The sequence below is a fragment of the Ochlerotatus camptorhynchus genome, unplaced genomic scaffold, assembly GCF_037179485.1.
Source record: "Ochlerotatus camptorhynchus isolate MF236.1 unplaced genomic scaffold, CSIRO-AGI_Acam_v1.1 ptg000330l, whole genome shotgun sequence".
Taxonomy (NCBI): Eukaryota; Metazoa; Arthropoda; class Insecta; order Diptera; family Culicidae; genus Ochlerotatus; species Ochlerotatus camptorhynchus.
The window spans coordinates 1,883,439-1,909,696 of NW_027040818.1; the positions used below are offsets into that span (position 1 = coordinate 1,883,439).

Below are 26,258 nucleotides of genomic sequence, written 5' to 3' on the forward strand. Positions count from 1 at the left end.
AACTATCACCTTTCCGAGAGTGGTATTGGTTTGCGTGGGCGTACTTTGGTTCGCGTGTAAAGAGCCTTTTTTTTTTTTAATAATTCGTTTATTTTTCCAGGCTCATTTGCTGTAGCTTTGCGGAGCCGAAATTCATTGTTTAGATAACAAAATTACTTAAAACTAACGTTAGTAAAGCGGGGGCCGATTACTCGTGGCTATCTCGAGGTTAGGGGTAACAAATTGTAACAAATGGATGGCAGGGTAGGGATTGTGAACACAAGGTTTGGAGAGCAATGGGCTCTTGATCTCGAACTAGGCGACACTCTGATGAAAAAGACAAACATGGGGGTACACCGATGGGTAGCTAACAACTTGGGAGAACACAAGATGACACTAACTTCTAAATCCTCAAATCTATCCGTTTTAAAAACACATAAATTAAATTCAAATAGTCAAGGTCTCGGCTCGCCAAGAAATCTCTAACGGGTATCGCGGGTTGTTTTCCTCGGGCCCTGAGGGATGTGGATAACTCAGATCTGGCAACACGGTGTAAGGTACACGACCAAACAACATGTTCGATATCGTGATAACCACTGCCACACGCACATAAATTGCTGCCTGAGAGCCCAATTCGATAGAAGTGCGAGTCTAACGAGCAGTGATTGGACATAAGCCTTGATATAACGCGTATAAAGTTGCGGCTCATGTCCAACCCTTTGAACTATGGTTTGTTCGACACCTGTGGGAGAATAGAATGTAACCATCTTCCCAATTCACCATCATTCCATTTTTGTTGCCAACTGATGAGGACTTGCTGGCGAGCAATGGAGAAAAATTCGTTGAAGGCGATTTGTCGCTCAAAAATATCGCCTTCGATAGCGCCCACCTTAGCCAATGAGTCCGCTTTCTCATTACCCGGAATTGAGCAATGAGATGGGACCCAAGCTAAGGTGATAGTATAGGAGCAGTTAGATAAAGCACTCAGTTTAGTTCGTATTTCAGGCAGGAAATACGAGGAGTGCTTCATCGGCCTCATTGAACGAATAGCCTCCAATGAGCTAAGACTATCCGTAAAAATGAAATAATGGTCAGAAGGTAGTGAGGCAATTCGCTCTACTGCGTAAAATATAGCTGCGAGTTCCGCAACGTATACGGAGCATGGTTTCTGCAGTTTATAGGAGGCGCTATGAAATTGATTAAACACACCAAATCCAGTGGAAGCATTTATGGTTGACCCATCTGTGAAAAATCTTTTATCGTTACTTACATGGTGGTACTTGATTGCAAAAATTGAGGGAACAACCATCGACCGATGGTGATCTGGTATTCCATGGATTTCTTGCATCATGGTCAGATCAAAATTTACAGAGGAACTATAGAAGGCTTGAAAGCAATCACGATTGGAGATTAATGAAGAAGGACCAACCTCCAGCGTCATGTACTCATAGTACAAACTCATGAATCTTGTTTGAGGATTTTGGTCGAGCAGCTTCTCAAAGTGTTCTATTACCAAAGGATTCAATACTTCACAACGGATGAGGAACCGGAAAGACAGCTCAGCGAAACGATCTGTCAGTGGGAGAACACCCGCGAGTACTTCTAGGCTCATCGTATGAGTCGAGTGCATACAGCCTAGCGCAATACGAAGGCAACGGTATTGAATCCGTTGCAGCTTAAGAATGTGTGTTTTTGCTGCGAATTGGAAGCAAAAGCTGCCGTACTCTAAAACCGAAAGGATGGTTGTTCGGTACAACCTGATAAGATCTTCCGGGTGTGCTCCCCACCAAGTTCCGGTAATTGTACGAAGAAAATTGATTCTTTGTTGGCATTTTTGTTTTAGATACGCAATATGTTTTCCCCATGTGCATTTGGAATCGAACCAGACACCTAAATACTTGAAAGATATACTTTGAGTGATTGTTCTACCCTTTAGTTGAAGCTGTAACTGTGCAGGATGATGCTTCCTAGAAAAAACAACCAACTCAGTTTTCTCCGGAGAGAATTCGATACCCAGCTTCATAGCCCAAGTAGACAAATTGTCTAAGGTATCTTGCAATGGTCCTTGCAGGTCCGGTGCACTTGGCCCTATAACGGACACAACGCCGTCATCTGCAAGCTGCCTTAGCGAGCAATTTTCATCAAGACAACCATCAATGTCTTTAACGTAAAAATTATAAAGAAGAGGGCTTAAACATGAGCCCTGGGGGAGAGCCATGTAACTAATTCGTGAAGTTGTCAAGTTTCCATGAGAAAAGCTCATATATTTCTCAGACAACAAGTTGCTCAAATAGTTGTTCATAATTGGTGAAAGCCCACTATCGTGGAGTTTATCCGAAAGGACATCGATACAAACAGAATCAAAAGCCCCCTTAATGTCCAAGAAAACTGAACCCATTTGCTGTTTTTGCGCATAGACCAGTTGAATTTCAGTTGAAAGCAACGCAAGACAGTCGCTCGTTCCTTTGCCTCTCCGAAATCCAAATTGCGTATCTGAAAGTAAACCATTCGACTCGACCCATTTGTCTAGACGAAAAAGAATCATTTTCTCGAACAATTTCCGTATACAGGACAGCATCGCGATGGGACGGTACGAGTTATAATCCGACGCGGGTTTACCAGGTTTTCGAATGGCGATAACTCTTACTTGCCTCCAATCATCCGGAACAATGTTGTGCTCCAGAAATTGATTGAATAAGTTCAACAAGCGTCTCTTCGCGACGTCTGGGAGATTTTTGAGCAAGTTGAACTTGATTCTATCCATTCCTGGAGCTGAGTTGTTACATGAGAGGAGAGCAAGTGAGAATTCCACCATCTAAAACGGAGAATCTATTTCGGTATTACCCGACGGACTATCACGAACGTTGGTTTGAACCGACATCGAATCCGGGCAAACTTTCTGCGCGAAGCTGAATATCCAACTGTCTGAGTACTCCTTGTCTTCGTTGACCGGTGATGACGCGTTTCGCATTCTCCTGCCGACATTCCAGAGTGTTCTCATGAAAGTCTCTCTCGACAAACCATCGACGAACCGACGCCAGTAACCGCGTTTTTTGGCTTTAATCAAGCCCTTAAAAGTTTTCTCGAGGTCGGTGTACCGCTCAAAATCCTCGACCTTACCGTGTTTGCGGAAGCGTTTAAACGCGGCGGACTTCTCGCTGTTCGCGTCGGTGCAATCCTTATCCCACCACGGAGTGAGAGGTCGTTTGCGAACGAAAACACCCGGAACGCGTTTCGTCTGTGCTTGAAGAGCGCTGTCAACGATAAGTCGCGATAAAAAGGAGTACTCATCCAGCGGAGGGAGTATCTCAACCGAATCAGTACCACCGAGAACCGCGGACGCAAATTTTTGCCAGTCGATGTTTTTCGTGAGGTCGTACGCGATGTCAACCGAGCGAGTGGAAGATGAACCATTGGTAATAGAAATTTTGATTGGCAAGTGGTCACTACCGTAGGGATCTTGAATTACTTTCCACGAGCAATAAAGAGCCTTAGAAAGATTGTTTACAAATGCTTTTGTGCCCATTTAAATCAAACCAACACAATTGTTTAAAAATCTTTTTTATGATTGTGTGTGTAGTGCAGTGCCAGTCTGTATCGACATCACAACATTGTTAACACTTGTTTTAAAAAAGCAAAAAAGTAAAATGATAATTTCCCTAGGCATTTTCAAATATTGTATCATTCAAGGGGTAAGTCACTCAGCACATTGTGCCGAAATTAGATTCGGGACAGTTTGGGCACATCTATCGGCATACCTTCTGCACAATCTCGTAGACATCGGATTGTTGTAAATAAAAGGGGAGCAACGCTAGACAACTGTCATTGAAGTTGTTCACAACATTTCGTGCTGTTTGACTGTATATTCAGGAACATCCTCTAATTGAATATATCAGAGGAATTCAGACAAGCGCAGCGGTTCACTTATAGATCTAAATACGAAATGTAGGTTCTAGAGTGGGCTCAAGAGAAAGAGGCAGTAAATCAGACCCCATTAGTACCCTTAATTCAAATAATGGTGCAACTCACAAAAAAAAAAAAACTACAGAAGTCTACTCATCATCCTATAGTCGGTCTCCAACAATGTTCCCCACCGATTCAAATTCTTTCCGGCCGCTGACAGACCGTTGCTTTTCACATCACGAAAAGCTAGGTTTCTGGTTTGCCTTTGAGGGCATTATAAAACCCTAAAACACTGGACTTTTATTATCATATGAACACAAAACAAAAAAAAAATCGCACGCCCGCCACTTCCCGCGTCATCCTCAATCCGATTTATCGTTGCGATTTCAAACCAAAAACATTCAAGGTGTCAGAAATACCGGGTTGCCGGGATGGGTATTTTACAAACAATCGCAGCTTGCTCTATGACCGGCACAATCGGCAAACTTGCGGCACACTGACAAAAATGATGACCCAAGATTAGTGTGCGGAGTAATCTACCCCTTGGTATCATTACAGGAACTCCTCCTCTGCACCGCCGAAATGCGTCAACATCGGCATCTACAGCAGAATCGGTACCAGCAGCACAACAATTGTCAAAATTACCCTCGAAATTATCACCAACAATGACATTAGAATCTACACCATGGTGTACAGAATTGATTGATTGATTGATTTATCTTTATTAAGGTTGTACACACGGCACACAAGGGAAAAACGTTCTTCCACCCATTCACGCACAAAATAAATTAATAAACAAACAGTGGCTTAGTTAGTAACTTAATTGAAACCATAATTGAAAAATGTGGGTTTATTTTTTATAATGACAGCTAATCTGACCTGGGAATTTAAATAAATTTGGTTTTGAAACAATAAAAATAACATTCCAATGCAACAAAAACAACAATTACTTTAAATAATGCTTCAATTTGATTCAAGCAAACATTTTTTTAAATCAATAAAAGCCGATGTTCAATTCAATAAAATTAGTAGTATTATCCCAACTCAATTTTGTTGTTGAATTAATCCATCAATTTTATTGATCCATATTCTATTCAAAATTTTGTTTAACATGAAACATAATTTGTTTGATTGCACTATGTTTTTTCTGCGTGGATGATGTTGTTGGTTTGCGTGGGCGTACTTTGGTTCGAATGTAAAGGGCCTTAGAAAGTTTGCTTACAAATGTGTTTGTGCCGTTATCAAATATTATGCCTGATGTATGAGCGCTCATTGCAATACAGCCTATATTACATTATATACGCCATAGTCTGTACGGGGTATAAGAGACCGTGCTCGAGACCGTGATATCGGATTTTCCAGTCTCCACCCGAAAAAAATAACAACAAAAATACATTAAAAAACAATGTAACAATAAGACGAAAATTATTGTCTTAACAATGATTTATATTGTTACGTCTACAATAAATTTACCTTGATTTATGTTGTACAAAACAATAAATTTCATGGTAAATGGAAAATTTACAATAAAAAAGGGGGGTTGTTAAGTATCTTAACAATGAAATTTTCGTGATTTTCCCATATAATTTTTTTTCAATAACATTATATATTATTGTTATTTTACTGTTGGTTGGCGAATTTATTGATTAAAAAAATAACAGTGTACTTTAGAGTGTATGTGTTGGTTTGACAGATCTACTTTATCGACTTTAAAAATAAATCGAAATAATAAAACATTGCCCCGGGAAGGGAAGGGGGTGGTATGTCTGTTACGGGTGGTCCTTTTTTTACTGGTTATGGATCGAGATTCGATCCGGAACTTGTGAGAAATGCAGGCCAACTCCCCTGCGCTCGATATCCCTAGGTCACGTCTCCTTGGTGGTTGAGCGTCGTTGATAAGTTAATGCATTCGACTGGAGAGAATCGCCCATGAAATATGCTTCCACATGAGAGTTCCTTCTTGACATCTTCAAGTGGTGGAATTTTTTATTATTATTGATGATTATTGACTGCACGGAAAAGGTCTCCATTAAGCTTTAGAGAGGGTCTAGGATAAGATATGAGCGGACGTGGACTGCCTGGTTTTGAGCCAAACGAACTTTCAAAGCCAGAGCCATACGAGCAGCGCCTATCTTAATAGAGCATTTTATGAGACGTTTCTGGTTCAACTCATGAATGAACTGCAGGAGGCGGTTACCTAACGGCTGTGAGAAGCAATATCAATATCATCAAATTCTGGCAGGCAAACCAGCTCCTGTCATTTCATAAAATGGACTATTACATTGGCAGTGTTGCTGACAATCAGATTTATTTTTATTGTTCGTGAAGTAACCCACAATGAAAATACACCAATATTTAATGTAACAACAATTTTTATTGTAATAGAGTTGTTCATTATTGTTCATGATCGAATCATGTTAACAATAAAATAAATGAAAAATACGATAAAAATCATTGTAACAACATTTTATTATGTACATTCATTGTACAGCTAGGTAGCAGTTTTGCCGTTTTCGGAAGAGTACAACATTATAACAATCATTTTTATTGTCGACAATAAATATTAATGTTAGAGCATTGTTTCCACTGAAAATTTCACTGTAATTTTTTTTTCGGGCAGTCACCGGATTAACGAGAGCCGGATTAGCGGGGAGATACTGTCGTTTTTGGAGAGAGTCACACATCTTAATCGTAGATCTGTGATCTTCTCCAACAACAACAAAAAGGCCTTTCAGCTTCGCGGAATCGAATCTGTCAAACTGCGCTGCGATCGTTACTGAAAAGATTCACACGCAGCCGTCAGAAAGTTTTCTTGTTTTTTCACCAACATCATCACAAAGTGAAAAGAAAATCCCTGTTTGTATGCGCGCTTGCATCTCTTGTTAGTTTCTCCGTCGTCGTAACTCGTAACATTACTACAAAACAGCACACAAAAGCTGAGTTTCCATTCGTCGTCGTCGCGGTCGGTCCGTTCGGAAAGGAGGAAGAAAAAGATCAGCAGTTTTTCTCTGCTCAAATCCCGTTAGAAGAAAAGTGTTTTCCTTTTGGCCTCTGCCAGCCCAGCTACTATAGTTCTGTGTATTGTGGCCCTGCGACGGTTTCGAAATTTGTATGTCGTGTTGTCCGTCGAGGAGGAAGTGAAATTCGGGGAAAATGTTTTAGTGGGCCACAGTCGAAATTTGATTATACAATAGAAAAAAGAAGAAGAGACAGAAGAGTGCTACGGCCAAGTTGAAGAGGAAAATATTCTTTTTTTTTTGTTGACAGTGTGGTGTTCTCGATTTTCTTTCGGTTTCGCTTGGTGTATTTTCCGACACTGACTGCGCTGGTGTCGGACTGGAGCAAGTTGACGTCGCGGAAAATATTGTGCAATAATCATTACGCGGAATCGGTTCTGCAGAGAACGGGTACAGTATCGTGCTTTCGGGTGAAAAATCAAGTCATTTTTGATCGGAAAGTGGGTGGACGGACACGGCCCAGGGTGTGTGAGTGTGGTGGTTCCGGGAGACGGGAAAGCTATGAAAAATAGCACACGTCGATCAATTTATGATAGCACAGCAGAAGCATAAAGTTCGAATGAATCGATTGCAGTAGGGACGGTGGAGAAAAGGGGACACTTTATCGTATTCTGCAAGACATTTTCCCTAGCTCTCGGTGTCGATCGATTAGAGAAGCGATTTCGTCACTGGGGAGAAATAGTCACTGAAACAGTTGAAGCAACATCCGGGGCTAGGCGGCGGCGGCGGTAGTAATTCTATTACGGGGCACGGGAGAGCCTAAATAGATCACCATCACCATCGTCAGCAGAGCAGCAGCAGCCAGTAGCAGAGACGAACGAACCAGAAGGAGAAAACATCCAAAGCAAACACAGAAACATACAAACCACACAAAGGTAAATGAGAAAGAAAAAGCGAAATCTTTGTTCTCCTTTTTGTTATTTACCTTTGCGGGGCGAGAGATATCTGGCCAGTTTGTACGCAAAGCGGGAGTAACATTACGCTATTAGAGTGCTATTTAGGTTTTATGCAAAGATACCTGAGTCAGTTGATGAATAAACTCTTCGACTGTTACGACGAGCGATGTTTTGTTTGTAACGTAAAACAGAAGGTCAAATCACTTGAAATATCTCTAAGCACTGGATGGAAGTATAAGCAAAAAGCTTATCGGTTAGTAGTAGTAGAGGGATTGAATCGGGAAGAATGGAAGATGTAAATTGTTTATTAATTGTATTTCACTCTTCAATGGACTAAGGTCAGTTTGAAGCAGTATCGGTCAACTGGTTGATTATTGGGTGATGGCATCGGCTTCGATTTCGGCTATAGGTCATTACAGTAGTGATTTTGTCAGCCCCTCCGCGCATCGGATTTTAGCTTTAGATAATTTTACTCAACCGTTATTCCAAATCTTTCAAAGATGAATGTTTAAGTTTAAGGTATACTTTGGTGCAATAAGACCACCTGAAAATTGCATGGGTTTGCTAGGCAAAAACGGGTCATTACTGTATTGTGATTGTCTTTGTCTATGGATTTGTTTGACTGTGTTAGAGTTAAATAATACGAAATTAACGTTTACTCGAATTTGTTTATATTCTATGGATTATGCAAGAAAAAAATACTCAAAGAAAAATGTACCACAGAAATCCCAAAATGAAATGTAGTCGTTGAGAATACCCAAACAGATGAGATTATGCTTTGACTGTCCAGAGAGCTGAACAATGCATTAGGTCCTAAGTAACATTGACAGATTCTCTTCGTTGACTTTCTCTTTGCATCCTCACGGCAATGTTAAGACATTCCCAGCTAATTTCAGCACACAGATCGATGAAACAAGCTATTGTCTAGCATTTTATACGACAAACACGACAAGATACGATTCCATGCCCAAGGAATTAATGAAAGAGAAAGTCCATGAGAGAATCGATCAATGTTACTTAGGACTTAATGCATTGTTCAGCTTGAACTGTGATCGTGATCTAAAACTAGGTACTCTAGAATCATAAATATTTGAATAATGGAGAATAGTAAAACCGCAAAAAGGAAAATCTTTTGATCTAGCTCATCTTTTGAGAAACGAAAGATGAAAATTTGCTTTTTTAATCTTTCACTTCTTGAGAACTGAAGAATTTCTGGTTCCAGAAGTGGCAACTTGATGAACAATTAATCACAAAGTCGAGCAGTTTTGAGACCATCTTCTACCAGAGATTTAAAGAAGATTAAAATCAGGCAACAAATTCTAATTTTGTTTGGCTTAGCATAAACAATACCCAAAGTTCTAAAATAAACAATCTTACAATATTGCCTCGCTGTAAAGTTCGAGTGAAAGGAAACATTATTTTAAACTGCTCGATGAGTTTCACGCCAACTTGACAAGTAGTTGGCAGCATCCTCTCAGAATCAGATTCTTCTGACGCTCACTTGTGGAGAGGTGATCTGTCTATCGCGTTACGTTGGTAGAGAAGCTCAGAGCACTTCCAACGAGAGGTTAGATAACTTCCAATAAGAAGTTTACAGAACTTTTGACGAAAATTTCACAGAACTTTTGACGCAAAAGTTCACAGAATTTCATTAAAGTTGCCTGAATTTCTGACGAGAAATTCAAAGTATTTCCATCTAGAAGTTTAAAGATCTTCCGATGACAAGTTCAGCGAATTTCCTACGAGATGTTCATTGAACTTCTCACGAAAAGTTCACAGAACTTCAGACGCGAAGGTCAGAAAACTTCCGACGGCCCGTTTCAGAGATCTTTCATAGAGAAATTTCGAGCAGATCACAGAACTTCATTTAAACTCCCTGAAGTTCCAACGGGAAATACAGAGACCTTCCGACGAGAGGTTCACATAGCTTCCGCTAAAAAGTACACAGAATTTTTGACAAAAATTTCACAGAACTTCCCTGAAAGTCCGACGATAAGCTCAGAGTACTGCCGATGAGAAGTTCAATGAACTGCCGACAAGAGGTTCTGAGAACTTCCAAAGAGATCTTCCGATGAGAAGTACAGAGAATTTCGGAGGAGAAGTACAGAGAACTTCCGAGGACAAGTTTAGAGAACTTCCGAGGAGAAGTTCAGAGAACTGTCAAGGAGAGGTTCGAAAATACTTCCTAGGAGAAGATCAGAGAACTTCCGGTGAGAAGTTCAAAGATCTTCCGGAGAAGTTCAAAGCTTCCGAGGAGAAATTCAGAGAACATCCGACATTGAGAGATCTTCCGATGTGAACTTTACAAAATTTCCGACGAGAAGTTCAGAGAACTTCCGACGAGAAATTCTGTTCATCCAGAAGAGCAGCATTAACAGAAGCATAATCCATCCCGAATAGGCAACAAATTTCTTGGCAAACATGGAACATGAAATATGGGTAATATGATGTTGCGAAAAAAGTTTGTTTTGGAATTCCATATTCTTGCCGACACTTTCAATCACTTGCTGCTTCCTCCCAAATAAGATGCGTATAACTTTTCTGAATTTATTTGTAACAGCCGATCCGATTGTCCAGGAAGATAATGAAGATGATGAAAAAAAAAATCCATCCGCGGAAGGACGTTTCGATTGGAACCAAGCCGTAACAAACATTCTGGTAGCTGCGGTCGGAACAGATGCAGCGAATCGGATTCCGCAAACAAACAGAAAAATGGCATTTGATGCTTGTGTATGTTGTGACCGGACCGAGATTTCCAGCCTCGGTCACGACTACACGAATCTCGGCTGCTAAGTTTCCACTGCTACTGCTGCCGTTCCTGCTGCTACTACTGCTACTGCTGCTGCTGCTGCTACTGCTACTGCTACATTGTGGAAGGTTTGATACTGGCTTGATTGACGGGCGCTACTGTTGAGCAGTCCCGGTCAGGGTATCACATCACCCTTGCGACTGATGAATAGATCTTCGAAGTCGCAGTGAGGGAAACTCTTCAAAAGCCCTCACTGTCGATGCCACTGAAGGTGTGGTTGCTGGATGGGCGCTACTGTTGAGTAGCCTCGGCCCGGATGTTGTTGTTACTGGATGGACTCCTGATGGAGGCCCGCTACTGCTGTATTTGCTATCTGTTGCTGGTTCTTGGTTTTGCCGCTTCCAAGTCTACCGTAATTCTATGTGTGTGTGTGTGAGAGAGAGCGGTGAAAGCAGATTTTGTTTTGGCTGCATTTTTGTTGAAAATCAGTGATTTCAGCACCGACGAACCGACGTGACAGCTTATACAAGCTATTTTCAAATTCGTGCCCAAACCGTATTTAAAATACGTTAAACACTACCGACATCTACTCATCCGATCACGTCATATCATGAGCAAGGACACGAACCCACATATAATTTATATTGACTTCTTGCCGCAAGATTTCACCAATACAACGTTGCTAGTGTAGCCGTGTAAAATCGATTTGTTTAATATTTTCAAACACGAAATCAGCTGTCAAAGTGTTCGACTTGACAGCGGTTTGTTTTTTTTTTATTTTCAACCAGTAAAACGCTTGTATTAATGAAACTGCTCACTAATACTAACGGTGGTAGAGAACTCTATTGCCTTGGTTTGCGTCTCACCTCGTTTGACAGATCTGATCGCCCGTTTGAAAGTTCGAATCACTCGTTTGACAATTAGGTTCTTTAAGGGTATTGAGGTAAATGCATATTCGTAATCTGCATTAAAAATGGAATCCAAACCCAAAATTTCATCAATTTTGGTGCACTGTAACTATTTTAAATAAGTAAGATTACATTTGCAAAAATCACCTTATTAGCGCCCCTCGGTGTCACTTTGTACCCTCCCCTTGGCTAGTTTTTTAACCTGGACGTTGGTGGGCGGGCCTAATCTTATGCTTCATAGTGGAGCGTTGGAGACGGTTGGTTTAGGTCCGGCATCGTTGGCTCATGCCGTGACAGAATAGCGTCATGAGCATGCGATGAGGATTACTGAGCTTCATGCTTGGCAAGCACAGTTTTGGTCACAAACTGCTCATTTGCTAGTGACTTTGCACACAGTTGACAAAACGTAGTTCTGTTTGAAGCAGTAGATAGAGTAAAGTTCAAGCTTGTAATAGGTACGTAAGAGAAGGTAGATTTTAATTCTAGTAATAAACTGCATTTGTTTTTGCGTTGTAAAAATGAAGTGAGAAATGCTCGCTGCACATCTCGGACTTTAAGTGTAAAAATTCATTGGTGTTGATTCAAATGTTAAGATTTACCTACTCTTTGTATATCTATAGTAGGCTATGATTCTGGTCTATCAATTACTTTAAGGAAAATCAATTTTCAACAACTGAGTGAGGGGTTGTTGGCAAATGAGCGGTTGGTGTGTACGACTGTGCATGCCAAGCATGCTGAGCTTCCCCTCTCTGATGAACCATTGCATAAGAGAACCAAAGTTCTAGCCTGAAGTGATAGTATCACACTTGTTACTCCTTTAGTTGAAAGCCGCGTCGTAGTACGCTTACGTATAGGCACTGACGTTGGGTGTGATACTGGCGGGTTTTGCCGCAAATCACTCTTATTTTATTTATTTTTACGCAGATAGATTTATTTGGGTTTGCAAGGGAATTATACTATTGAAATATTTCAGAAAGTGCCCAACAGTGCTCCTTCTTCTTGCGTGACAAGCTTTCGTTGTTGTTTTCATTGAGGTATTACTCAAGGAACAATGTTAAACACCATTTTTGTACATGGTATTGCAACTAATCTTATATGTGCTTCATTTTGATTTGGGATAAGTGTTTGAACTATGGCTCGGGATTTCGACTGTGGCGTGCTTCTATTGTGACATAACCATACGTATTTTTGTGGTGCGACATAGTGGAAACGTGTGAGCGTAGTTGAAGCATATACCCTATATAATTAAAAAATCAGCTGGGAAACTAACTTCAAAGCGAAGCATTTTAGTCACTTGAAGGTGTCACCTGGGACGAACTAATATATATTAAATATAGGTCAAAGTCAAAAACAACTTGAAACACGTTAAATTTTAGATTACATTCACAAGTGCAGGTACTTAATAAAGCATTGTAGGTAGATTAGAGATTTCAATTATTTATTAAATTAGACAAGAGATATCATAATCATCAAACGAACTTAAATAAGAAAATTTAGACAGCCTAGTAGCATTAAGTGGATTAACAGAAGAGTTAGGATGCGGAGGGTCCGCTTAGGGAGGCAACTAGCCTTTAAAGCAACTGGCAATTAGCCTTTTCATGTATTGTCTGTTTATTTTGATTATTGCTTTAAAATATCGATTTAGTATATATGTGAAAGGATGAATCAATGGGAGATGGATTTTCGGTTTCTTTACATTTAGCTTCACTATGTGTCATTTTCTCAAAACCCTTCAATAACCGGCCTCTTCAATCCCTTCCTTTTCCCATGGCGTTCAAGTGGTCCGCATAGACTATTCAGCCATTACCCGTCCTTTATCCTCGGCTTTGGATCGACTTGCGCTCCCATTGCCCCACCAAATGCTGCAAAATGAAAATGAAAATTAGCGCCTCTCGGTGTCACTTTGTATAAGAGCGAGCTGTCAGTTTGCTGGTTTAGTGTCAAACAGTGAATTTATTATTTTGCTTTAAATCTTGATTTGCTCTGTGCTCAGAAAACGAAGCTCTTTCAGATGATACATAAAAAACGATATATTCTTCAAAATTAAAGAACCCAATTCGAATTGTGGACAAACGAAATGCTTCTGTGGCTTGTCGGTTCGTCGGTGATTTCAGTGCTAACATTTCAATGGGGCGTAATTGCTTTTGTAAACAATGGCCTTAGCCGTCGATTTCGTGCCTGAAAAATGGGTAAAATTTTACTCATTTAATGGGTAGTCCCAGTTTCTCACGAAAATGCTTAGTTTGTAGTCATTATTGGGTATTTTGCGGTTGACGTGTAACGATTCTTAGCGTGTTGCTAGGCGTGTTGAAAGTTTTCTTCCTGTCAGTTGCCAATGTGGCATGTAAAGAGGAATGGCAGATATAATCAGCATTTTCTTTTATTTGTTTGGTGCTCCTCTAAGCTAATACAGTAATGTCCCGATTTTGTCAGCCCCCTGATGAATTTAGGGCTGACAAAAACGGGACACTGACAAAATCGGGACATTTTTTTCGCTTAATTTTTTAACATAATATCTTTTAATGCTGTTTTATAATGCAAGATTTATGTTTTAGGAATCATTATACAAGCCCATTTAGGGGGGCGGGAGGAGCTGGAATTTCAAACTTTTCGTAAGTGTCATATAAGGAAAGACATTCTTAATTGATGGTGCGGAGGGGGGGGGGGGGGGGTGACTAAATGGACATAGGTAAGAATTGAATGGCCACTTAATGTATATGTGGTTAAGCATTTTCTGTAAGAACAACAATAATAATACATAGTGCATACTAAAGATTTGCATATGTTCCGTGGACCCCATATTAAAATTCTAAGAATGAAATTTGTAGAGATTTTCACACACACACACACACACACACACACACACACACACACACACACACACACACACACACACACACACACACACACACACACACACACACACACACACACTTTCGTAAAGTCGAAAACCAGAAGGAGAAGAGGAAAAAACTGAAGGAAGAGGAACAAAGGAAGAAGGAACAGAAGAAGAAGGAGGAGAAGGAAAAGAAGAAAAAGGAGGAGAAGGAAAAGAAGAATGAAAATGAAGAGAAGAAGAAGAAGACGGAAGAGAGGAAGAAGGAAGTCAAGAAGAAGGAAAACCCCAGGCATCGTAGGGAGAGAAGTAAGGGCGACGCTCTGGTTATCGAGGCGAAAGACAAAACGACATACGCGGCACTCCTCTGGAAAGTGAGAGAGGATCCGGAGTTGAAGCAACTAGGCGAAAACGTGGTGAAAACCTGGCGCACCCAGAAAGGCGAGATGCTCTTCGAGCTGAAAAAGGAGCCATCGGTGAGGAGTTCAGCCTTCAAGGAACTCGTCGAAAAATCTCTTGGCGAGGACGCGAACGTAAGACCCTTATCGCAGGAGTCAGTGGTCGAGTGCAGGGATCTGGATGAGATCACAACGGAAGACGAGGTACGATGTGCGCTGAAGGTACAATGCAATCTGGGAGATGTGCCTATGACAATCCGGTTGAGGAAGGCGTACGGTGGTACACAAACGTCGTCGATACGACTTGCGACGGACGCAGCTAACGAGTTACTGAAGACAGGACGAGTCAAGGTTGGGTGGTCAGTATGCCCCCTGTAAGCTATTCTTCGGGTTACCAAGCAAATTGAGAGATGCTTTAAGTGCATGAACTTTGGTCACCAGGCGAGAAACTGCAAAGGCTTTGATAGATCGGAGCTGTGCAGGAAATGCGGAGATAAGGGGCACGTTGCTAAACACTGTAGAAAGCAACCGAGGTGCATGCTCTGCAGAAAGGAGGACGGAAACGGTCATATGACGGGAAGTTTCAGGTGCCCAGCTTACGAAAAGACGATAGCGGGCCAATAGTAATGGAGATAATCCAAATAAATCTCAATCATTGTGACACAGCATAGCAACTGTTGTGGCAGTCGACAACGGAAACAAAGTGCGACGTTGCAATGATTGCGGAGCCGTATCGAGTCCCTCCCGATAACGATAACTGGGTGGCCGATAGAGCAGGGATGGCGGCAATACAAGTTATGGGCAGGTATCCCATACAAAAAGTGGTGACGAGGTCTTACGAAGGTTTTGTGATACTTTCGTATATAGTTGCTATGCACCCCCGAGATGGACAATGGAGCAGTTTCACCAGATGCTAGATAGACTCACCGGGGAGCTCACCGGACGGAGACCAATCGTCATTGGAGGAGATTTCAATGCTTGGGCAGTGGACTGGGGAAGCAGATGTACCAACGCAAGAGGGTATATCCTGCTGGAAGCTCTGGCAAAGTTGGACGTCAGTCTGGCCAACGAAGGAACCATCAGCACCTTCCACAAAGATGGTAGGGAATCCATTACACTAGTTTACAAAACAACATAAAAAGTGTGAACTTTAGTGGTTGACCAACGTTTCTAATGCAAAATCCTACGCTGAATTCAATGCCGTGGTCAGAAAAAAATTAAAGTAGAGCCATTTTTGAGATATACAAAAAAATTGATTTTTTGAATTTTGGACAAAAGTACGATTACTAAAATGTCAATATCTTTGGAACTAGTGCACCAATTTTAAATTTGCTATCGTTTACTAGAATATAATGTCTTAATTAAAAATTTTGAAGTCATTTAAAAATTTACAGCATTTTTTTTTTATTTTTCCTGCGAATTTTCCATAAAAATCTTGTTTTAATCAACATTTTTAATGGGATAAAAAGATTCAAAAAGTCATTCCATAATTTATATTTAAAGTCCATTAAAAACTGGAGAAAATGAGCCTTTAATGGATGAAATCGGTTGGAAATTGTCGGAGTTATGTTTTGTAAAATCATGGAAATTGAATGTTCCAAGATTGGCCGTTGTCCCGCTCCTAGGCTCCATGCACCACTTCCAGTAAGCCTTTCTGCGGACGTGTACGCATACGGTGCATTTCACTAACACTACCAGCTGTCACGCAAAATTAAATGCGATATTTTCAACAATATAATTTACGCTAGTGTTTGTGAGACCGCTCGGCGAGAACCTAACGCAACCAACTCAATTTGACAGCTTTCTTTCTTTAACATTGCTTAACGATGTATACGACAAAACGTGAATTCAAGTGTAAAAATGATCCTCAAAAGTTTTGCTACGCGTTGCCACACGTTGCCATATATTTACAAAATCGGTCAATTTCACTGCTTCGTTGCAAACTGCATACAGGCTTTATTTTAAAATTGATCCTGGAGACTTTGACGAACCGTGGATTCCAAAAGTATTATGTAGTTCGTGCAAAACGTGCTTGGCTAGGTGGATGTCAGGCGCAAGGTAAATTGATTTTATGAATAAATTTCATATAAACAATTTATGTACAGCATGGTAGTGCTTTGTTCTTTCCTGATCGACATTATCTTACTTCATCTATTTTTGATAAGTGTTAATGTCTTACTTACTAACTCACTTATTTGTTATCTGTCAGTCGCTATTTGTCCTTTGACATGCCCACCATATGGCGTCGACCGTTTTGTCATGCAACGGATTGTTATTTCTGCTTGACAAAAGTTAAGCAACATGGACGTCTCAAAACAGTTGAGTATCCACAAGTGGCTTCTATGACAAAACCTGTTCCACATTCAAGTTCGGTCCCGTATCCTGTTTATCCATATAATTAATTTCAAATCCTTTTATTTCACTGAACACAGGTGTGAATATGTCTTTGAAGATACAGTTCCTACATTCTCACATGGATTTTTTCCCGGAAAATCTTGGTGACGAGAGTGATGAGCACGGCGAACGTTTTCACCAACAAATGAAGATGATGGAACGTCGTTACCAAGGGTTTTGGGATGAAGCAATGATGGGTGACTATTGTTGGTTTCTGATTCGAGAAACAAGTTCAAAATATCGAAGACAAAGTCATTCGATTCTCAATCATTTTTAATAAAACCTAAATAAATTTCTTTTGTATCAACTCGGTTTTAAATCCTGATATGCCTTAATCAAATTGATATGTAGAGAAAAGAATCTCCCATGAAAACTTTACATGCGATTTGGATGCTTACAACGACACCTAGAAAAGGAACTCTAAAGCTGTTGTATTTCAGCAACATTTTTAAGTGTTTTACAAAAATGCTCATAACTTCGACAATTTCCAACCGATTTCATCCATTAAAGGCTCATTTTCTCCGGTTTTGAATGGACTTTAAGAATAAATTATGGAATGATTTTTTGAATCTTTTTATCCCATTAAAAATGTTGATTAAAACAAGATTTTTATGGAAAATTCGCAGGAAAAATAAAAAAAATGCTGTAAATTTTTAAATGACTTCAAAATTAAATTTTTAATTAAGACATAATATTCTAGTGAACGATAGCAAATTTATTTAGCTTCATTTTCATAAAAAAGATTTATAATTGGTGCACTAGTTCCAAAGATATTGACATTTTAGTAATCGTACTTTTGTCCAAAATTCAAAAAATCAAAATTTTTGTATATCTCAAAAATGGCTCTACTTAATTTTTTTCTGACCACGGCATTGAATTCAGCGTAGGATTTTGCATTGGAAATGATCATCACCTTATCGAGTTCAAAAATGCTGTAAACTAGTGTTATCGACGTCACTTTCTGCAGTCCGTCGTTAGCGGCAAGTATGAACTGGAGAGTGTGTGAGGAGTACACTTATAGTGACCATCAGGCGATTAGGTACAGCTTTGGCCAACGGATACCTACGGCAATGTGGAAAACGAAAGTAAGCAAGCGGAGGTGGAAGACGAAGGCATTCGACAAGGATCTCTTTGTAGAAGCTCTCCGGGTAGACAGCAGCGTCCCAGACCAAAGCGCGGACGAATTGACCGAATCGTTAACGAGGGCATGCGACACAACCATGCCGAGAAAATCGGAGCCAAGGAACAGCCGGCGCCCTTAGCACCCTCCGCGCTAGTTGCCTCCGAACCAGAAGGGCAAGAAACGTTCAGCGGGCAAGAAACGGTGCAGACAGAGCAGAGCTAAGGGTGGTGTTTCGAGCAGCCAAGGCCGCTCTAAAATAGGAGATAAAGCTGAGCAAGTCAAACTGCTTCAAGGAGCTGTGCCGAGACGCTGATGCCAACCCCTGGGGTGACGCATACCGAGTCGCGATGGTGAAGATTAGAGGTCCAACGACGCCCGTTGAAATGTGCCCAGACAAGCTGAAAGTCATCGTGGAGGGACTTTTCCCGAAGCACGACCAAATGACCTGGCCACGTACACCGTACGACGAGGCAGAGGCAGACAACACCGAAGATAGACAAGTCTCCAACGAGGAACTCGTAGCAGTGGCGAAAGGGCTGAAGACGAAGAAAGCTCCCGGTCCGGATGGAATCCCCAACGTGGCGTTGAAGGCGGCGATGCAGGCGTTCCCGGACATGTTCAGGATAGTGCTGCAGAAGTGTCTGGATGAAGGTCACTTCCCGGACCGATGGAAGATACAGAAGCTAGTGCTGCTGCCGAAACCCGGAAAACCGCCAGGGGATCCAGCATTGTATAGGCCTATATGCTTGCTGGATACAGTCGGAAAGCTATTGGAGAAGATCATCCTCAACAGGCTAACGAAATGCACGAAGAGTGAGCATGGATTGTCGGTGAGGCAGTTCGGATTCCGGAAAGGGAGATCAACGGTGGATGCAATTCGGACAGTGGTCGAGAGTGCCGAGAAAGCGTCTAAACAGAAGCGGAGAGGAGATCGATATTGCGCCGTGATAACGATCGACGTGAAGAACGCATTCAACAGCCCCAGCTGGGAGGCCATCGCCGAAGCACTGCATGGAATGAGGGTTCCTGATTCCCTGTGTAGCATTATAAGGAGTTACTTCCAGAACCGGGTTCTAGTCTACGAGACGGACATGAGAGAGAAATCAATCCGGATCACGGCGGGTGTGCCACAAGGCTCCATCCTTGGCCCAACGCTCTGGAACGCAATGTACAACGGCGTGCTAACGCTGAAGCTGCCCAAAGGAGTCGAGATCGTAGGATTTGCGGACGACGTCGTGTTGGCGGTAGTAGGTGAGACGTTGGAAGAGGTGGAAATGCTGGCAACCGAAGCGATAGACACGGTTTCCAACCGGATGCAAGGAGCGAAGCTGCAGATAGCCCACCACAAAACGGAAGGGCTATTGGTCAGTAACTGTAAAGCTGTTCAGCGAGCAGAAATTACCGTCGGGGAGAACGCCATAGCATCAAAGCGCGTGCTGAAGTATCTTGGAGTGATACTCGATGACCGACTAAGCTTCAATAGCCACGTCGACTACGCATGTGAGAAGGCGGCGAAGGCCATCAATGCGATAGCTAGAATCATACCGAACAACTCTGGACCAAGCAGCAGCAAGAGGCGTCTTCTGGCTAGTGTATCGTCATCGATACTGAGGTATGGAGGTCCAGCCTGGGATGCAGCGCTGAAAACGAAGAAGAACCAAAGAAAATTGAACAGTACGTTCCGCCTCATGGCCATGCCAGTTGTGAGTGCGTACAGAACAATTTCGACGGAAGCAGTATGCGTTATCGCCGGTATGATACCCATCGTCATCACCTTGGCGGAGGACACCGAATGCTATATGCGAAGAGATACCAGAGGAGTACGGACATTGGTGAGAACGGAGTCGATGGCTAAGTGGCAACAGGAGTGGGACGCAGCGGAGAACAGCTCCTGTCTGGTCCTGGCTGCTTCAGGAAGTAACTGCATCGCTTTGGACACACAACGTCACCCCTCTGTCCGGAGTGTGGTAACGTGGACGAAACGCCGGAGCACGTGGTTTTCGACTGCCCAAGATTTGAGGCAGTGCGAGTGGAGATGCCGGTCCTTAGCGCGAGAAATGTCGTCAGTGAAATGTGCCGGGATGAGAGGACGTGTAGCGTCGTCAGTAGGGCAGTGCCGCAAATTTTGTCGGAACTGCAGCGAAAATGGAGAGATGATCAGCGAGTTAGAAGCGCCGGCTAGCTGAGCTAAAGAGATGTGCTTGAGCACAGGCCCCCCACCCCGACAAAATACTCTAGGGGAGTTCCTGGGGGATAGTGGCTAGAGGCGAGTAAGGTTTTAGTGGTTAAGAGTCCCACACTGTGCCAGAAGGAGAACAAACACGCAACACAGTGACAGGCCGGGCTTTTGAAGCTTTTCTCACTACAAAAAAAAAACATACATAACGTACATAATTTTCAACTAGCCCCTCAACCCCCTCCCCCCTGCTTTGATCTTGCCACAACTGCACATTTAATTCTCGAAAAATGTCATTATTGAGCTCGACAATCAATAAAATACGAATACGACTGTACAAAACAGTCCACCTCAACCGAAACTAATTGAATCATATAGGCTGACAAAATCGGAGGTGGACAAAATCGGGGGTAGACAAAATCGGGTCACCACTGTAGTACATTCAAACTATAGCAAATATCACGTAATTTATGCACTTTTGATACCATATTATATTACGTTATTACGGTACTAATATCAACTATAGTCTGAACGTAGTACAATGTCATGACGTCAGGGTAGGCGTGTAACATGCATGAGAAAGCTTATACTGTTTGCCACACCTTTTATTTGACTAAACGTATGAATTGATTACACGTTTAAATAATAAGGCCACGAATGTTTGTAGTCACCTTCCTCACCGGGAGTAAAGCCCTACAGCAAAAGCAACCAGTGGAAACTAACGATTTTAAATTTGCGCTCTACTTGACTAGCCTATTGGTTCCAAGCAAATCGATTAACGTATCCCATTCTAGTCGAAATTCTAGTACTACACTATGTTTGTTTTGATTCGCTTTGAAAGTTTGACAGATAAAATGAGGGGTTCGTGGATTTTCCAATGTTTCGAGGGATGCATCGATTAGCTTGGGATCGAAGATAGTACCAGAACTGAGCCGAAACGTTGAGCACGTTTCTTCGGGACTTTCTGGTCTTAGAGTTACCTCTATGGTAAAAGTATGGACGTCTGTCAAAAGTTGTTCCAATCGAACCGTCAAAATGCACCGCTTTGCTCGATTGGAACAGCTAGAGGGCTTTAATCGGGAGAGGGTATACTTATGCGTCTTTTCATAAACACATGGGAATTCTGGAAGTAAACCATATTGTTAATTTATAATATTTGCTGATAGCTTTTATGGGCAGTAGAACAAACTCCCCAATCCACCCATTATCGATGTCCAAAGGTGCGGACCCTCATATTATGAACTCAAGTTGCACTCGCCTCATATGCCAGAAAACGACCCGGAATTCGTCCTAAATACACAAAATGTATACACTTCGCACAAGGCAAATCATACAAGGCCCCAAATCATTCTTCACGATAACCACCGACAAACTGACATTCATCCGATTCCGCCCGCACAACAGTTATAGGATGTCTATTTAACTATACAAAAAAATAGTTCTGATTTATTTTTTAGTAAAAATTAATAAAAAAAAATGTTAAAAACCTAATCAAAATGTTCTTGCCTAATTTTAATTTTTTTTTCAAAGAAATGCTAATGAAAAATGGAAACTTTTGGAATGTTTAAAACTATGGACCCTTGAAAACCTACAAAAATCGTTGAACAAGAACTTTGGGTCAATTATTAAAACTTTTGTTAGTACGCTTTTTTGAGTACTTGTCTTCACAGAAGATGATTTAAAATGCCCAAAAAAAAAATCTCAGTATAAATTTCATAAAAAAAAAACAATATTCGGATGTCAATTTTTAAGCGTCCATGATTTTAAACTGTTCGAAAGTTTACATTTTTCATGAGCATTTTAATAAGATTTATTTTCAAAAACCAACAAGGACATATTTAGGTTTTAATTTTTAATTTTTTTTACTTTAATTCATTTTGATTACAAGTGCCATTTCCGTGCTACCTTTTTTTTTTTTAAATTTCGATGATGCCATTTTGAAAATTTTACAAGATCCAAAATGGCCAAATTTTAGCAAAAATGTGGATCATTGCCCATAACAAACAATTTCGAAAAAATTTCATGCAAATCGGAGAAGGTCGAGTACTTTCCAAATTGTCACTCTTGGTGGCTTGGTCAAAATGAAAAATGGTTTTAATGAAGGACACTTAATCGGTATTAAATATGACCTAGACGTCGTAACATTCCCATCACATGGACTGACTCAAATTTGTTTTCTCTTTTTTTTTAGTCATATTCCAACATCGATTGCTCGAACAGAGCACAGAATCCAGCGAGCTGAAACAACCACCAACAATAAAGATGACTGCAACGGACAACACGATCCGCTTCAGTGACCACACGCTGGACAAGGCGACCAAGGCCAAAGTGACACTGGAGAACTACTATAGCAACTTGATCACCCAACATGGGGAGCGGAAGCAACGGCAAGCCAAGCTGGAAGCTTCCCTCAAGGACGAGGCCCTATCGGAGTCACAGCGGCAGGAGAAGCGCATGCAGCATGCCCAAAAGGAGACGGAATTTCTGCGGCTCAAGCGGTCCCGGTTAGGAGTGGAAGATTTTGAAGCACTCAAAGTGATAGGACGGGGAGCGTTCGGTGAGGTACGGTTAGTGCAGAAGAAGGATACGGGTCATGTGTATGCGATGAAGGTGCTGCGGAAAGCGGATATGCTGGAGAAGGAACAGGTGGCGCATGTGCGAGCCGAGCGGGATGTCCTAGTCGAAGCCGATCATCAATGGGTGGTGAAGATGTACTATAGTTTTCAGGTACGTGATTCCAGAGGGTTTTGAAGGGAAAGTAAAGCTCATGCCGGGAATTGTTACTTGCAGGATTCGGTCAATCTGTACTTGATTATGGAGTTCCTCCCGGGTGGAGACATGATGACATTGCTGATGAAGAAGGATACGCTTTCGGAGGAGTGCACGCAGTTCTATATCGCTGAAACGGCGCTGGCAATCGACTCCATCCATCGGCTTGGATTCATACATCGTGATATCAAACCGGACAACTTGCTGTTGGATGCTCGTGGACATTTGAAGCTATCCGATTTCGGTCTTTGCACTGGATTGAAGAAATCTCATCGTACCGATTTCTATCGGGACTTGTCGCAGGCTAAACCGTCCGATTTCATTGGAACCTGTGCTAGCCCGATGGATTCGAAACGACGGGCGGAGAGTTGGAAACGCAATCGGCGAGCCCTGGCCTACAGTACCGTGGGAACACCGGACTACATTGCACCGGAGGTGTTTTTACAAACCGGCTACGGACCGGCTTGCGATTGGTGGTCGTTGGGGGTTATCATGTATGAAATGTTGATGGGTTATCCGCCGTTCTGTTCGGACAATCCACAGGATACATATCGGAAGGTGATGAACTGGCGGGAGACGTTGATCTTCCCACCGGAGACGCCGATCTCAGAGGAAGCCCGGGACATGATAGTCAAGTTTTGCTGCGAAGCGGAAAGGAGGTGAGTTCAATGGATCGGATTGATTTTGCGCGGGATGTTTTGCTAATACGGAACACTCATCATTACAGATTGGGGTCACAGCGCGGCATCGAGGATTTGAAGTTGGTGTCGTTCTTCCGGGGAGTCGATTGGGAACATATTCGTGAACGGCCTGCAGCCATCCCGGTTGAGGTTCGTTCAATCGACGATACGTCTAATTTTGACGACTTCCCCGACGTGGCACTGGAAATACGTGAGTACAATTTGTTCTTCGTCATTGCTTTGAATTGTGTTTATTGAAATTTACATTTAATGATCAGCCGCCCATCCCACACCGGAGGGCGAAGTCCTCAAGGATTGGGTATTCATCAACTACACCTTCCGACGGTTCGAAAGTCTTACGCAGCGTGGAACCCCGACGAAAAAGTAAAGTCCAGAATCTGTGTGTCCTCTCAGCTTCCGCCGGCAACTATAATTATGTGTTTGCTGTTCTTATCTCTCCGCACTCCCTTACTATTAGTACTACGTACCGCCGTTCTAGCTGACAAAAACAAGGTCGGTATAGAGGCAAGATGGAAGATTATTTAACACAAGAGTTCGCCACTCTGTCTCTAGATAGCATCCTTCTGAATCCCTCCCTCGAATGTGAGTGTAGGGCGTCGAAGGTAACAAAATGACTCAATGAAAAAAAAAAAGGAAAATCGTAATTTAATATCCTCTATAACAAGTACACAAGAATATAGTGATTAAACGTAAAGCAACACTAAACAAACTCGTGAAAAAAAAATCAAAGAATATCGATAACGGAACGTAAAATTAGAATTTAAATTCAGTTTGTTCACTCACAAGTTTCTTCCCTTGTCTTGCGTTTATTAGCGAACGTGAAAAGGAGAGTTTCCATAATTTCCAGCTTTCACAGCCAAGTAGACTTACCGCAACATTAAAGTAGAATTATCTAGCAACAGAAGTAAACGAACGGATCAGATCAGCGAAAACGCTTGCTTTATATAGGGAAATATGCTGATGATGATAGCCCATCCCACCCCCGCAGAACAAAACAAACTATACAAACCAAGAAGATAGGCTAGTGTCAATCAATGTGCAACTTCAACAATATGGAAACGTCCTAAACAAGCTATGTAGCCGTAATTTGCAATAATGTAGCAACATGACGAAGAAAGATGGGTTGAAAAGTGCAACAGAGCGAGCATTTTTTCTGCGTAGAGAAAACAAGAGACAAGCAACAGCAGCAGCAAAGGATTTAAAGATAAATAGTATTAGTAGAATTTATTATTATGATTATTTTTTTAAACGATTATGCTTTTACATTTAAGTTTGAATGTTTTATAGGTAGTAGATCAGAAGAGAGTTATGCACTTATTTCGACTTAGGCAAGGGAATTATACTGCAAGTGATCGTTTTTAAGTTGTGTAAATATTCAACAAACAAAACAAGGTTTGAAAATTGGGAAAACGGTTGACGTGTTCTTATGATTTTTTTTTAAATATTTCTTTTCTTCTGAAGGGTTTTGCTTGAAGCAATAGCCAGGATGACGCAAAAAAAAAAAACAAACATGTTCTCGTTTTGGTTCTTCTATTGGAAATTTTATTTATATTATTGTTTTTGGGGATCTAAATAGTTGCAACTCTAAGCAACACTATTTCTACGCTGATTTTGTAAAACAGAACTGTAAGCTTCTTTTCAAACATTAGGGTAAGAAATACGTTTTCCGCGTAAACCTATCGCTGAGAAAAAGAAAAATAGCTGTAGTTAATTTCAGAACAAACCCAGCCCCTCCCCTTCCTTTGATGGCTCCTGCTAATAATGCAATAGTGGATGATCGTAAACTTAAAGTTCTGGAGTTTTGTTATTCCTGTTTTCGCTTATCTCTTTTCTTTGTGAGTTGAAGCAAAAAAAAAAAAACAACAAATGCATTCATAGTGAGACATACCCAACCCCCACAGCAACATTGAAGAAGAATAAAGTGATACTGAAATTCAATGGAAATGAAATATGCGACGTGGGTCGTCTTTTGTCTGTAGAACGTGAGAATATCATATCCCCGAACTAGGTTCCAATGCAGATCTCAGCTAGGTTGCGTTGACCAACATGTAAGATTTCTGTAAGACTGCTCTCTAGTGCGAATATTCTTGGAATTCGGTGTCGTAGTATGGTGTCTGTTCAGAGCAAATTCGTTCGTTATGCTCATCGCTACCTTTCCTGGAACAATGAACCTTCCACCCTCAACTACTCAAGTCATCCTTCAATCCTGGACCTGATGGTGTTCCATTTTTGAAGAGACATATTTCTAGCTTGTTAATTCCGCTTCTTCGCCTGTTCCGAATGTCTCTCTCCAGTGGCATATTTCCATCTTGCTGGAAATTTGCGCACATGTTTCCCGTCCACAAAAAAGGAAGGAAACGAGCTGTGGATAACTATCGAGGAATTACATCGTTAAGTGCCGTTTCGAAG

The 26,258-nt window shown here is 41.5% G+C and overlaps 1 protein-coding gene across 1 annotated transcript; it reads left to right on the plus strand.

Moving 5' to 3' along the window:
* Positions 1-6,759: 6,759 nt before the first annotated feature.
* trc (Serine/threonine-protein kinase tricornered) lies at positions 6,760-25,805 on the plus strand. The gene is made up of 5 exons (XM_065230298.1): positions 6,760-7,774; positions 22,571-23,106; positions 23,170-23,807; positions 23,876-24,039; positions 24,107-25,805. Exons 2-5 carry the CDS (start codon positions 22,642-22,644, stop codon positions 24,214-24,216), a joined length of 1,377 nt encoding a protein of 458 aa, XP_065086370.1. The 5' UTR covers positions 6,760-7,774; positions 22,571-22,641; the 3' UTR covers positions 24,217-25,805.
* Positions 25,806-26,258: the final 453 nt, after the last annotated feature.